General features: G+C 37.0%; 1 protein-coding gene across 9 annotated transcripts in view; it reads left to right on the top strand.

Annotated features, from left to right (window-relative positions):
* Positions 1-13,971, top strand: part of LOC119661442 (kinase D-interacting substrate of 220 kDa) — a 164,546-nt gene that overhangs the window by 130,591 nt on the left and 19,984 nt on the right. For all 9 annotated transcript variants that reach the window (XM_038070827.1, XM_038071035.1, XM_038071110.1 and 6 more), the window contains 3 exons: positions 13,303-13,437; positions 13,509-13,706; positions 13,771-13,968. In XM_038070827.1, the coding sequence (XP_037926755.1) occupies positions 13,303-13,437; positions 13,509-13,706; positions 13,771-13,968 (531 nt within the window). The remainder of the gene's footprint in view (positions 1-13,302; positions 13,438-13,508; positions 13,707-13,770; positions 13,969-13,971) is intronic.

The raw sequence follows: 13,971 nt of genomic DNA on the forward strand, positions 1-13,971 counted from the left end.
CCCAATTTGGTTAACATTGCACCATACACGACAACTGTAATTATTGATCCAAATTACATGAAATCAGTCAAAATAATCTTCTCGACCTAAAAAAACGGTAGTCTGAAAGACATAAATGTTTGCCTGACACAGACGTTTCTCTAACGCAGACATTTGTCTGACTCAGCCACGAACAGTTGTCTGTTTTTGTCTCGTATTTTTATGACACTAGGATAAATTTCTAGCTAAATTCAAAAATATAGTGATATATAACCCAATTTGGACAGAATATATGAGATCATTAATGGGCATCTATCTGATTTTTCTCAGATTTTTTGGTTGGGCAGTTTCTGAGACTCCTTTAAGTTTTCAGTTTTTAACCCCTCCCTTCCCTTATTGGCAATTGACGTAAAGTTTCGTAAATTACTAATCGAATTCTTTTATTTGATACCTTCACAGTTACACCATATTCGTAGAAACGAAATTTTACATCCACTCTTGGCCTTAACTTTAAGGCAAAATCATGCATATGTGAGAAGATTCCCAGTCTGCATTACATTTGTGCACCAAATTTCATCTCAGTAGGTGTTTTTACACAAAACCTTGAAAACTGTAAAAAATCACATTAACGACCTTTGCATTCTCTCAGCGGTACCAGTTTCTTTGGATAGCCAGAACCTTAATGAGCCCAGGGATAACGTTGTTTGCACTTTAACACTTATTAGTCTTTTTTGAATTTCAAAATTATTCCGTTTTTCTAGATATGGTATGAGCCTTTTTCACAATATCAGTATTAAAGCCGTAAGGCTCTCCGGGAAGTTTCCCAGTCCTTCGCTCCCAGAATACTCTCATATTTGACATTGTTTCCCTTCCGTCGCTTGAACATCACGATAATCCATCAATTACCACTTTCTAGCAATTCGCGAGTGATTGAAAGTACATTCCTCTCGAGCCTTTTGTACTATGAATCAAATTTACCAGAATTATGGTCTTTCTAATTGTTTATTCTAAGAGGCTTGGCAAAAATACCATCGTATTATACCCAACAATAATGAAAATCCTCCATTTTTCCAAATACCATTCCCCGAAAGTAATAAATATTTCGTAAGCTTTATTACGTACACCTTGGCTAGAATCTAAATGCTTGAGCGCAGTTGCATTCTACGAAAACTTAACATGTCCATGGTAATCGTTACATACGAAGTACTTGGATATTACAATAAAAACAAGTCGGGAAACCGGAAGCTTGACGCTCCAGGTATAAAAGGTTTTGTGTTTCCTTTTGTGAGGAGCATACCGCAGTTCTCCATTGGCTGATAGCGTTGACTCAAGATATTTAAATTGCTCAGTGCTGTCAGCTGCAGTAACCTGTCCAGAATGGGACACATTTTGGGGCCTAGATTTCATCTAATCGCACCATCCTGATTTTTGTTGAGTTTTTGAGTTGGCTAGTTTCCGAAAATGAGCCTTGCCTCACTTTAAGTGCGTACATTTTGTCTCCTTACTCGCGCCAAAACTAATGTCAGTTTCGGAAAGTGCTAATCGAGACCTCTCATTTGATACCCTACACGACTATATCCGGTGAAATTTTTTTTGCATGTATGGGGACCCCCCTTTAAATTCCACCTATGTCACTCGCTGTATGCATGGCATTTTATAGTTCCCATCTATCCACTAAATTTCTTTCGGATCGGTTTAGCCGTTTTGGAGAAAAGTGCGTGTGACAGACAGACAGGCAGACAGCCAGTGAATCGATTTTAATAAGGTTTTGTTTTACACATTTTTCCAATTTCCAACGACTGTTTATCCTTAAGCCTATGCGCTGAAATTATGACTTATAACGTGACATTGCAGAATTACGGGTACGTAAATTCTTCTGGAAGCCCCAATGACATTGGTTTTATAAGTTTAAAAAGATATAAAATACTAAAACCAAATCACGAGAACCAAAATATTGTAATTGCCAAGATATTATGTGATTAATGGCCTAAAACTAATCCAACTAAATACAAAACAGCAGTGGAGTTCGAATTAATCCAGGAAATCCCCAAAAATCTGCAAAACCCCTCAGCCGTACCGGGCACTCTCCTTAATTCGCCGTGCATATAATTGCTGGTCTTACCTATAATCCCATGCCAATGCCGAAGTACGTAATTCGATAATATCATTGAAATCACCCAAATCGTAATCAAATTGAATTGGCGAAATTAATTGACGTTTCTAAACTGAATTCGTATAAAGTAGATTCTCTGGGAGGAATTTATTAGTTTGAATTTGACGTAATTATATTTTTCGTTCCAGATATTTTCAACGTTATAAATTTAATTCTCGGAAGCTTAAATTTTATTAAATATATAATTCTAAAGCAAGGTTGATGCGTTTCATAACATCTAGATTACAAATAAACTGCCGTAATTTTCGAATTTTTTATTTTAAAAAAACTGTCGTATAACAAAAAATAATCCCTAATTATGGTGTAATGCGAGTTTGACGCACTGCAACTCGAGAAATACCCAAAACTTTAGATAATTTATCAAAAACCCAAGGCACATTCCTAAGAGTTTCCAAATTAGAAAGAGACAAAACAAAATCGGTTTTTTAAAATTAACAAACTGGAAATCACTCTTAAAAGAGTTTCCTGTGATTAGTCCTAATACCGCAGTCTTTCCCGTTTATTTCTAAAACGTCAGAATCCAAAATACAGAAGAAGCAAGCAAAACCTTGCATACCTGAAGCGCCGAGCTTCCGGTTTCCCGACTTGTTTGGTTATTTCATACAATTATGGTAACCAGAAATGCATTAAGATTGAACGAAAATGGTACGCAAAAGGAAAAATTGCACCCTTAAAGCCATTAAATCAATCTGAATTGCCCAATAAGTTTGTGGAAACTTGTTTTTGGTTGGCTTGTGTAATCAATTAATCTCCATAACTCTATGTAGTCGATAGCCTTACCTATATTCCCATATCAGTGATGAAATGCATAATTATCGGATATCGAAATGGTCGCCCAATTCAACTTGTCATCAAATTAAATTGACGAAATTAATTGACGTTTCTAAGCTGAACTAGTATCAAATAAATTCTGTATAAAGAATTTATCAACTTACGTTTGACTCTCAGAAGCTTGAAATTTTAAAGCAAATTTAATAAGCTCCTTTGTAACCAAACAAATAAGCTGGCGTAATTTTCGTTTCTTTTATTTCATATATCTATTGCAAAATATAATTCTTAATTAGATATCACCTTACGGAATTGGTTAGAAATAGAAATGGTCCACCGAATCCATTTATCAACAGTGGGAATTGAAGATTTTCCCTTTTTTTTCGGATAATTTAGTCTGAAAAAAATTGAACTATTATAAATCAAGGTCCTACTTAATGATTCGAAGCTTATAATTGATTATATTCTACTAAAATCAAAAAACAACATTTTTCTATTCTCGGTTAAGCTGTGCAAGCAGATGTTCGAAACCTTTGAACTCCCACTCGTCACGTGTCACTGTGATAAACCTGAAACTTGATGATTTTGCAAGCATATATCAATTTGATAAATATGACACTCTACTTTTTAAAAATGAAACCGTAAAAACGATCGTAATATGCGAAAAAATTCATTATCTCTTTGAGGCGGTGTTAGTTACATATGTCTCATCTTCAATCCTTTGAGCATAGGCCATCTAAATAGCCCCGAATTTCTTATGGTTTTTAAACTAATCCATTTTCGATGAAACTCTGTTTCAGTTTCATCATGATCACATTTGTTATGTACGTGGTAAAGTTACGAGCCAAAAAAAATACACACCCATGATGCAGCGAAGGTTCGACGTCGGATGGGGCATGCTCGAAACACTTTGACCATAATACCGTAAACCCACTACTTTGATAATTTGGACTCCTAGATACTTTTCATAAAAGTTTTCATAGAGGGGAATTTTCTATTAGATGACCAATTTGGTTAGACATTAACCTGCTGCGTTACGGATTTTGATGCTCGTCCTTCTTCTTTTCGCACTTTTGTAAGCTGACCACACATATACATTATTAAATACGACAATAAGAAAACTGCGTCAATCGCACTTACGTGTCATCGCTGTCCGTTTGTGGCTATTTGCCTCAGTTCCTCCCACTGATTTTCCAAGAAGCTTGTACTCCTCCCACACCACGACCCTCTCGCCGTCTACTTTGTGTCAGAAGGTTCCATTGCGTGGCGTAACTACAAACCCAGAATACCCCAGAACCCCTGTCGAAGCCAGAATATACCAATGAGACATTGCAAACATGAATTGATTCAAGTTGAGCAACAATAATGGTCAATTTCCATGTCCTACTCCCATGTAGCAGCGCAAGAAATTGACGAAACATGATGGAACAACAATTTCATTTGCAAATTTTGGACAACAAGGATTTAGTGCTATCAACACAAGCTGCATCTAGTTTGGTTCCGTCATCGGCAGAAACAATGAATATAAAAATAATTCGATGTCATTAATGTTCTGACCATAATGCAAATAGCAAGAGCGGATAGCCCCTCAAACTGAGAACCTGGGTTTAGGTTTTACCTTCAGTTTCAAATGATCAAGGTCCATGACTCGATGAGAAAGTAAGTAGATATCATCACCGTAGTCGAGGTATTTAAGGAAAGATGTTATGGTATATTTAAGCCCCCGGCGCCATTTAGAAATATCAATGGGAGGAACGTCATTGATAACAAGAAGAAATAATATCGGTGACAAGATACAACCATGGCGGGATCCACTTTGGACCAAAAATTTCTCTGAAATTCTACCTAATAAAAATAAAATCGCTCGCAGAGATCAATAGAGACTTTAATCCCTTACGTTCCACGATTTGCTTTGCCCATGAAAAGAGCATTTTTATTGGTGGCCCAATGTTCATTAATATTCTAAATTATTATTCACGAACAGTATTCCTACAGTAGAGATTTGGTATACAAAATAAAGTTGTTCACTATCCTTCTCCAGCTGTTCCTCCGGACGATCGATTGAATTCAAGTCAGGCGGGGAAGTGTGAATCCCCCTTGACCCCAACTTCTTTTCAAAAAGTTTGTCCATCTCTACATTTATCTGCAAAAGATGTCGTTTGTGAACAGGTAGTGCAATATATAGACTTGGACATTATATGAGAGACTAAAAAATCATTGAAGGAAAGTAATACTTGGATCGAAAGCCTACAATTTTAATATTGTCCTTGAGATCTGAAAACAAAGCAACTCGTAAACTTTTGGTCTTATTCCAAATAATAAGGACTTCGGATAAGAATCTTTCACACTGTACCTTTCTTTGAAACAAAACTCATCACTGTTTTGCTTCTCAAGTCAAAAAAAATCTAGCACTTTCTGATAATCACGCAGCGATTCGAGCTCTTTTGAAAAATACATCCAAATTATGGTTGATTCTTTCTGCGTAACATGGTTTTCTATAACATGATTGTTGGCGAACATAAAGATCAAACAAGTCGGGAAGCTTCAGGTATGAAAGTTTTTGTGTACTTCTTATATAAAGACATTTGATTGTGCATTAGCCCCATTAGTACGTAGCACGCAATATATGCATATATAATATTATGCGGGAGTATCCACTTTCAGGTGATATTGACATTCAGTCTTGAATTTGCAAAGAAGCAACAACTTTGACTTGTTATAACTTTGTTAGTAATAGTGCGATTTCCACCAAACCAAATTACTGCAAAATTTCGTGGTGCTAGGATGAATTTAAGGGGGTCATCCCGTGTGAAGGCCGTTTTTTCGCTTTCTTTAGAAATTTTTCGTGAAGAACTGGATAAAGATAGAAATACGAATTTTTGACCATATATTTATTAATACCTTGAGCATGCATAATAATTTTTTCAGCCCGATAGCATAGTTCATTATTGAAATACAGAGCAATTTATACACCCATCTCAAAAAAAGGTGTTTTTCTGCTGCCACTCTAAAGGGCGCTGCGACCATTTTAAAAAAAAAAGTAAACGGCATTTTAACATATTTGTGAATTTTGGTGTTTTTTCGAGGCTTCTTTAATGAATAAACAAGTCGGGAAACCGGAAGCTGGACGCTTCAGGTACGAAAGGTTTTGTGTATTTCTTAGTACGTAGCACGTAATATATCCATCTATTATGTGAGAGTATCCACTTTCGGGTGATATTGACATTCATAGTCTTCAATTTTCAAAGAAACAACAAATTTGAGGTATTATAACTTTGTTAGTAATAGTGCGATTTCCACCAAACTTGGTAAGATCATGCTCTATATAATATAGAGCATGATCTTAGCCTATATCACTGCAAAATTTCATGGTACTAGGATGAACTTAAGGGGGGTTTCTAACCAATTACAAAAAATTGTATTAATATACTATTATTAACTTTATTTAAACAGATATCAGCATGGAAGGTATTTCGGAGCCCAGACACCATATAGTGGCAGCCTCCTGATTTTTTTCAGATTTTTGGGTTTGATAGTTTCTGAGAATGGCCCCCTTAAAGAAGTGATCACTTTCAATCCCCCGCGCTCTCCACCCTTCCAACGAATGTCAAAACTAAGATCGGCTTGGAAAAGTACTAATCGAGACGTTTAATTTGATACCCCACATGACTATATTTGATGAAAAAAAATTTTACACCCCCCTTTTGCATGTATGGGGACCCCCCCTTAAATTCGACGTAGAAGGATGTAATTCACTGTATGCGTGAGCGTTCACAGTTCCCACCTTTCTACCAAATTTGATGTCAATCGCTATAACCGTCTCCGAGAAAAATGCGTGTGACGGACAGACAGACAGACAGTAAACCGATTTGAATAAGGTTTTGTGTTTACACAAAACCTGAAAAAACGACTGAATGAATCGCAATTACCCTAGTTTGCGGACCGTAGAAATATATTCTGAATAAGTCGTGGAAATTGTAAAGGATTTTGGTTGGGTAGATTTTGAGCTATGGTGGCAGCAGATTTTCAATATGCAGTTTCGAGAAAAACGCATTTAAAAGGTAGAATGTGGTTTTTAGCCATAAAATCTTAACTGACCATTAATCTGCTATACCTAGCCCATAAAACCTTAGGTTTCTTCAAGAAACACATGTCAAGCCTTGGCTTCAATTCTTATGATTAGAACGAAGTCATTCGAACGTCATTCGGGGCGATAAATACGAGCTTTATTACGACGATCGACATAAATCTGGCATGGGACTTATTACGTGTATAACACTATAATTTCCAAACGACTCCGAATATCAAAAAATCACTTTGTCCATATATTCTACACTATATCTAGATACAATTGATATAAAAAAAAAATACGTCCCCGCGGATCCGACACACGGGATGACCATCTTAAGTAGGAATTTGCAGCAAATTACTAAAAATTGTAATAATATACTATTATTAACTTTATTTGAAAGGATATTAGAGAGTATTTCGGAGCCTAGGCACCATATAGTGGCAGCCTCTTGATTTTTTTCAAATTTTTCGGTCGGGTAGTTTCTGAGAATGGGTCCGTTAAAGAGATGATCACTGTCAACCCCCGCACTCCCCACCTTTCCAACACATGTCAAAACTAAGTCCGGCTTCGGAAAGTACGGAAAGTACTTATTATCCCACATGACTATATTTGGTGGAAAAACAATTTACAACCCCGTTTTGCATGTATGGGGAACCCCTTCATTTCAACGTAAAAGGATGTAAGCCACCGTATGCATAAGTGCTCACAGTTCGCACCTTTTCAATAAATTTGGTGCCAATCACTATAACCGTCTTCGCGAAAAATGCGTTTTGCTTTACACAAAACCTTAAAAAGTGAAAATACTTTTATGGGAACCCAAAACCTTGTTAGGTAAATTGAAACCCAAACGCTTTTCCATTCTCTCATTAACCGAATTTAGAAAGAACTTTGAATCTCGGGAAACATTGTGCATGCTTGGCATAATTGGAATAATATTTGGCACTAATAGTGGACTTTTAAAGAAATAAAAAACTAGGAATAACGAGATAAAGAAGATTTTCACTCTACGAGATGACAATTTACGGAGCCACTGAGCCGCCAATTTCTACTATTCATAGTCATGTGGGTTATCAAATGAAGGGCCTTGATTAGGACTTTTCAAAGCTGGTCTCAGTTCTGATATCTGATCTGATCTGAAGAGAGGGCGGAGCTAAAAGTGGTCATTTCTTTGATGGACGCATTTTCAGAAACCACCAACTGGAAAAAATCACGAAGTAGTCACTATATGGTGACAAGGCTCCGAAATACTCTCCGTACCGATATCTGTTCAAATAAAGTTAATAATAGTGCAACACCATCATTTTTAGCAATTGACTGCAAATTCCCTTTTAAGTTCATCCTAGAATCAGTAACATAAGTTATAATATAAAGCATGGTCCTACCAAGTTATAATAGATGAAAGTTATCACTGCAGGGCAAATTCTAAGGCTTTCAATGTTGGTAGCACGCGAAAGTGAATATTCTGATTTAATACCTATATATATACATTAACTGCTAGGTACTAATGGAACAAATGCTCACTCAAATGTTTTTATAAAATAAATACCAAAACCGTCCGCTTTCCCGATTTGTTTATGGCCTTATTTTATTATATGTTAGTATGTTTCTAGACTATTAGACTGATTTGGGGGAAATCGAAAGGCCAAGATCTAATTAATGGGATCAAATTGGTGGTACTGAAGTGTCGGGACTGAAACGTTGTGGACAATTTTTCTTTTTAGTTCTGTTTATTTTTTGAACAATATAATAGCAAATCTTTTAGATTCTCTCATGATTTCTAAACAATTGTCACTACTCTTCCTAGTTCTTTAATGGTTTTGTCAACGATAAAATCGCCAGTTGTAATTGAGTAAACGGTCATTAACCTTCCTCTCAAAATATAATTCGGCATATCTTGAGCAAATTCCATGAATTTAGGTGTAATATTAGTTTGAAGGTTCACTTCTCAAAGCCACACCTATATTTTTTCCCTGAAAAAATCTTGGTACAATAAGCGAACGGTAAGGCTAACGTTTTGACCAGGATATTAAAAAAGTAAAAAAACGTCATTAAGGTCATTCAAATGTAAACATGATTGGTGATTACTCTTGGACCCTTCATCGTGAAACTACAGAACTACGGAAACATCTTATGAGAAGTCCACGTAGCTTACAAAATCCGAATTTTTAAGATTATTGTATTTTATATACACATTTAAGCTGGTTTTTCTTTAATTCAACCTCTGTTTTCCTGGTTTTCTCTTACGATTATGATAGCCATAAATGCATTAAAATTGCTGAAAAATAGTGCGCAATATGAAAAAATTAATTGGATAATTGGATTCAGTATCCAAAAATGATCAAGTCATGTTGTGTAATCAATTTATCTCTTGAATTTGGCGTGCATATAATCCCATATCAATCCCGAAATACATAATTCGATAATATCAATATAATCATCCACTTCAAATTCTAATCAAATTAAATTGACGAAATTAATTGACGTTTCTAAGCTGAATTCGTAAGAGATAGATTACCTGGAAAGAAGTTATTAGCTTAAGTTTGACGTAATTATTATTAACTCTCAGAAGTTTGAAATTCCTTAAATAATTCCAAAGTAAACTTGATAAGCTTCCTAATATCTAGATAACAAACAAACTAATATAATTTTCGGATTTTTTATTTCAAAAACTGCATCATACTATCTAGCCATGCAGAATATAACTCTTAATTACGTGTATATATTCGGAGAAAAACTAGCAGGAAGAAAGCTAGAATTGACAATTTCTACGTGTCAACATTTATCAACAATTAATCATCGTCATCAACGGCGCAACAATCGGTATAAGATCTTTCTTAACAAATAAAAATCATTGGAACTTTCTGAAAAAATTCGCTACCTCTTGGAAAGATTATTATATAAATGTGCCCTATATTTATTCATTTGAGGATAAGACTTCCGCATATCCTCCCCTCCCCTTTCTTGTTTTTTCTTCATTACGTTTATGCCCTGTAAGTGATAAACCTATAGCAATGAGACAAACACAGAGCCAAATATAAACACCCATAATGTAATCACCATTCAAACCTCCGCGGGGCATGAAATCAAGAGGAAGCCCCTCAACTAACTCGATCATCATACCGCAAACCAACTTCTTTGATAACTTGGATTCCTAGATATTTGTATAGGAGCTTTCATAGATTGAAGTTTTTTTAACTGGTCGCGTTAGTTGAGCATCAACCACTTCATCTCGTGGCTCTCGACTCTCCCCCCAACTTTGTAAAAGGGTGTTTTTCCTGATTTTCTCCCCGCTATTACTTGCACAACATTAAGTAAGATAATGGTTGCCATAAGCTCCTATATAGACATAGTGAAACGATCGCATTTATATTCCATCGTTGTGAATTCCTGGTTGTGCATTTACGCGTCCCCTATGATGTTCCAAGAAACATGCACTCTTCCTCCACTGTTTTGCGGCATGGCGTTCTAGGGCGATCCACACGGGGGATCACCCTGAGATAATGTATTCCATTGCACAGCATAATCACAATGGAGTTATCGTCCTTCCCCAATGCATAATCTATCCACTGCCACTTCATTTTCCTACGGGATCCGTACACCGGCAAAGCTCTTAATTTTTATTGTCTCAGACGTAGACATGTGTTGAGGAAAGGTCGGAGCTTCCGAGTAACAATGGTGACCTCTTTCCACATGCATTGGAAAACCTTGGTTCGATTAATATTTGGCTTCTGTCCGACTTTGCTTGCTTCCTTTTCAAATCCAGAATTTTTTTATCAAGGACTAAGACTCAGTGAGTGAAGCAATAAAGCGAAGTTGTGGTCTTTGAGAAAAGACGACATTGAACTCCTGCACGTCCTCCAGTCAAGGCAACATGAAGTACGTCACCGATAACGACGAGTAAAAGGTGGTAAATTACAACCCTCACGGACTTTGTTTTGGACTTTAAATTCCTCTGAGATTTTACCTCGATGACGCACGTGAAATTTTGTGCCATCCATATGTCGCTCAGATAGTAGCGATTCCTGTTTCTCTGGAGTGCTCCTCCTACAAAAAGCATTCTAAATAAACTTCCTGTTGGCGCTGTCGAAAGCCTTCTCGATGAAAAGCAGGTGATGCGGTGATCTTAACTCTGCCTACTGTCAAACAATGATCCGACGGGTGTTAATGTGTTCGATACAGGAGAATCCAGAAAAGAAGCTAACCTGACAGAGAGTCAATCAAGCTTTCAAGGTGTTCTTTGATGCGCTCCAGAATTATTTTAGTTATTGTCTTTGCTATCCATAGTGAACATCCTTCGTAAGACTATCAGAAGGCTTAGAATCATCTATGAATCTTTCGTGATGCGTCAAATTCACCCGCGGCACTTTTGGTGGCAGCCAATATTTATCAATATTCTCGGCCAAGTTGCTCAGTGTTTGTGTCGTTTGCGACCCAAACAGACTTAGTTTGGGGCCGATGCTCTATTCTCCCGCGAACAGAAGTAGGAGCGACATGTAAGCGAAGGGAAACAATCTTCAAATGAAGGTCCACTTAGAAATTGATATCAATACCTCCTTTGCTATGCATATTCAACAGATAACTCCTAATGATGTTTGATGCTGGTCAGTTGAAACATAACTGATTTTAACTGTTCGAGGACAGTGGCTCGGTGGTGAAGATTCGGTAAAAATTACAAAAGTCTCCAAATCTTTCACCATTGGTGTCACGATCACCAAGTTCATGCCTCCCCGTCACATGCCCGAGCAAGGTACTATCAAAGCCCACCTTGACATTCAGATCACCCATCACCATCACAAAGTCTCCTTTTCAAAACCTCGCCTAAACTTCGTGAGTTGCTTATTAAAACCATCCTTCTGCTGCAAAGCCGTGGGCAATTGTAATGTTCCTTAACGAGAGTGTCAGTAACAATTAAACACGGGATTTACATCTACCATCACTAGACATTCCAAAGTACAAAAGTATAAAGATTTAGAGAAGTCCCACTATCTCACTTTACTTAGGCCCAGAATGCACAGCCTAAACGTTGGTATTCTCGCCCTAGTAGGAGGACATCCACGAGGCTTTCGTTAGTGAGTGGCGCTGTGTGGAGCTGTGAGCTCTGTATCTATCCAAGGTACTGTTGACGTTTTGGTGGGAAGCAGCGAAATATGCAGATTGCTAGCCTACAAATTACAAATCCTTTTTGGTGCATGTGTTCTTAAACTCCAGTGCGTAAATTAAGGAGACAAAAAAAGGAAAAGTTGGGTGAATGCCCTACTCTCCACAAAGGAGTGTACAGAAGACATATCTCTAATGAAGAAGCAGATGATTATTAACTTAAGTACAATCATATCTAAGTATTTTTAGCGCAATCACATGGGATTCTGTTCCGCTTCCAATAGACTAATTAAAGACAAAAATAAATTTCAATCAATCGATGGAAACAATAGTGTTATCTATGATCACGCGCTCCGATACGAGACAACTTTCCCTAATTTCATTGATCTTTCTATAAACGAAACTTTTGTACTATTTTAAAATGCAATCAAGTGTTAATTCGTCGCGTAAACATTCGTTAATAAGAATGGATACATCAGGAGGAAATAATATCTTATCGAACTTCCATGGGAGAACTCCGTACATAGACTTTGTTGTTTTAAGTGCTCGATTTCAGACAATTAACAATCGCTTAATAATACTGATTTGTTAGATTCGCGATGAGTTGCTAAACAACAAAAAATTTAAGTTGGTAATTTCTTTTTGGGCCAAATTTCGGATCATATATGGATGTTAGTCCTGTGACTTCCAGATTAAAACTTAACTGATTGAAAGTGTTGACATAAACCAAAACTTTCATTATGAACATCGCAAACTGCACACAACACCAAACAAATTTTTGTTATTATTACCTAAAAATAGCAATTTATATTTACTGCTGCCTCCTGAAAATAACCAAACTAATCCTGTAGAGTGATTTAAGGTTTTCAGAACAACTCATCTGAGGAACATGTGTACCGTAATTATTATTAAGTATTGTAGTAAATGAGTGTTGCTCGGTAGCATAGAAACACAGACGCCCTGAATGTATACTGCTTGCCATTAATAACACTCTTCAGAAACTGACAATAACAGTAATGTGCTAGGAAAAAAATACATCTCAAATAAGCGAGTTCCATAGGCTATAATTAGTTGCTATTTAATAAGTTGCTTCATCAACCCAACTACTGTTGGGATATCTTCGCTTAATGTCTACCAGAATCCCGCAAAAAGACTATGATTTCTTTGAACCCAGCATGCCATCTCTTCTAATTGAAGGAATTTCTATTTCTAGACGCTCAATCGGTACGGCGACTCTATGGGTTCACTTGGACATAGAGCACTTCTGCAATATATCGACTCAAATGACTTGCCTGGTCTCAAAACCTTCTTAGATACTCGTCATCTGCCGGTTGATGACCGTGATGAGGTAATTAACTGCACATATAAGACGTTCCGACTCCGCTACAAAGACTGATCATTACTTACTTTGTATAATAGAATGGAGCTACCGTACTTATGATCGCAGCAGGACGTGGTCTTACGCCGTTCGTTCGTGAATTTATTACTCGAGGTGCTGACGTTAATGCCGAAGACTTGGACAACTGGACGGCGCTGTTATATGCCGCTAAGAATGGCCACTTGGACATCGTTCAAATGCTTCTTGAGCATGATGCAGATGTTGAGCATAGAGACATGGTAAGTTATTTTTATTTCATTAAGATAAATTTTTGCCTATTTTATATCTTCTGAATTTTTCTAGGGTGGCTGGACTGCACTTGTGTGGAGCGCATACAAAGGGCACACTCAGACCGTGGCTTTACTTCTAGAAAAAGGAGCTGATATTTTTGCGCATGGTAACTACCATCTGGGGCCGCTATTATGGGCGGCCGGACGAGGTCACAAGGATATCGTACAAATGCTGATCCATCGTGGTGCGAAAGTCAATGTTGGAGACAAGGTT

This window comes from Hermetia illucens, chromosome 1 (genome assembly GCF_905115235.1).
Source record: "Hermetia illucens chromosome 1, iHerIll2.2.curated.20191125, whole genome shotgun sequence".
Lineage (NCBI taxonomy): Eukaryota > Metazoa > Arthropoda > Insecta > Diptera > Stratiomyidae > Hermetia > Hermetia illucens.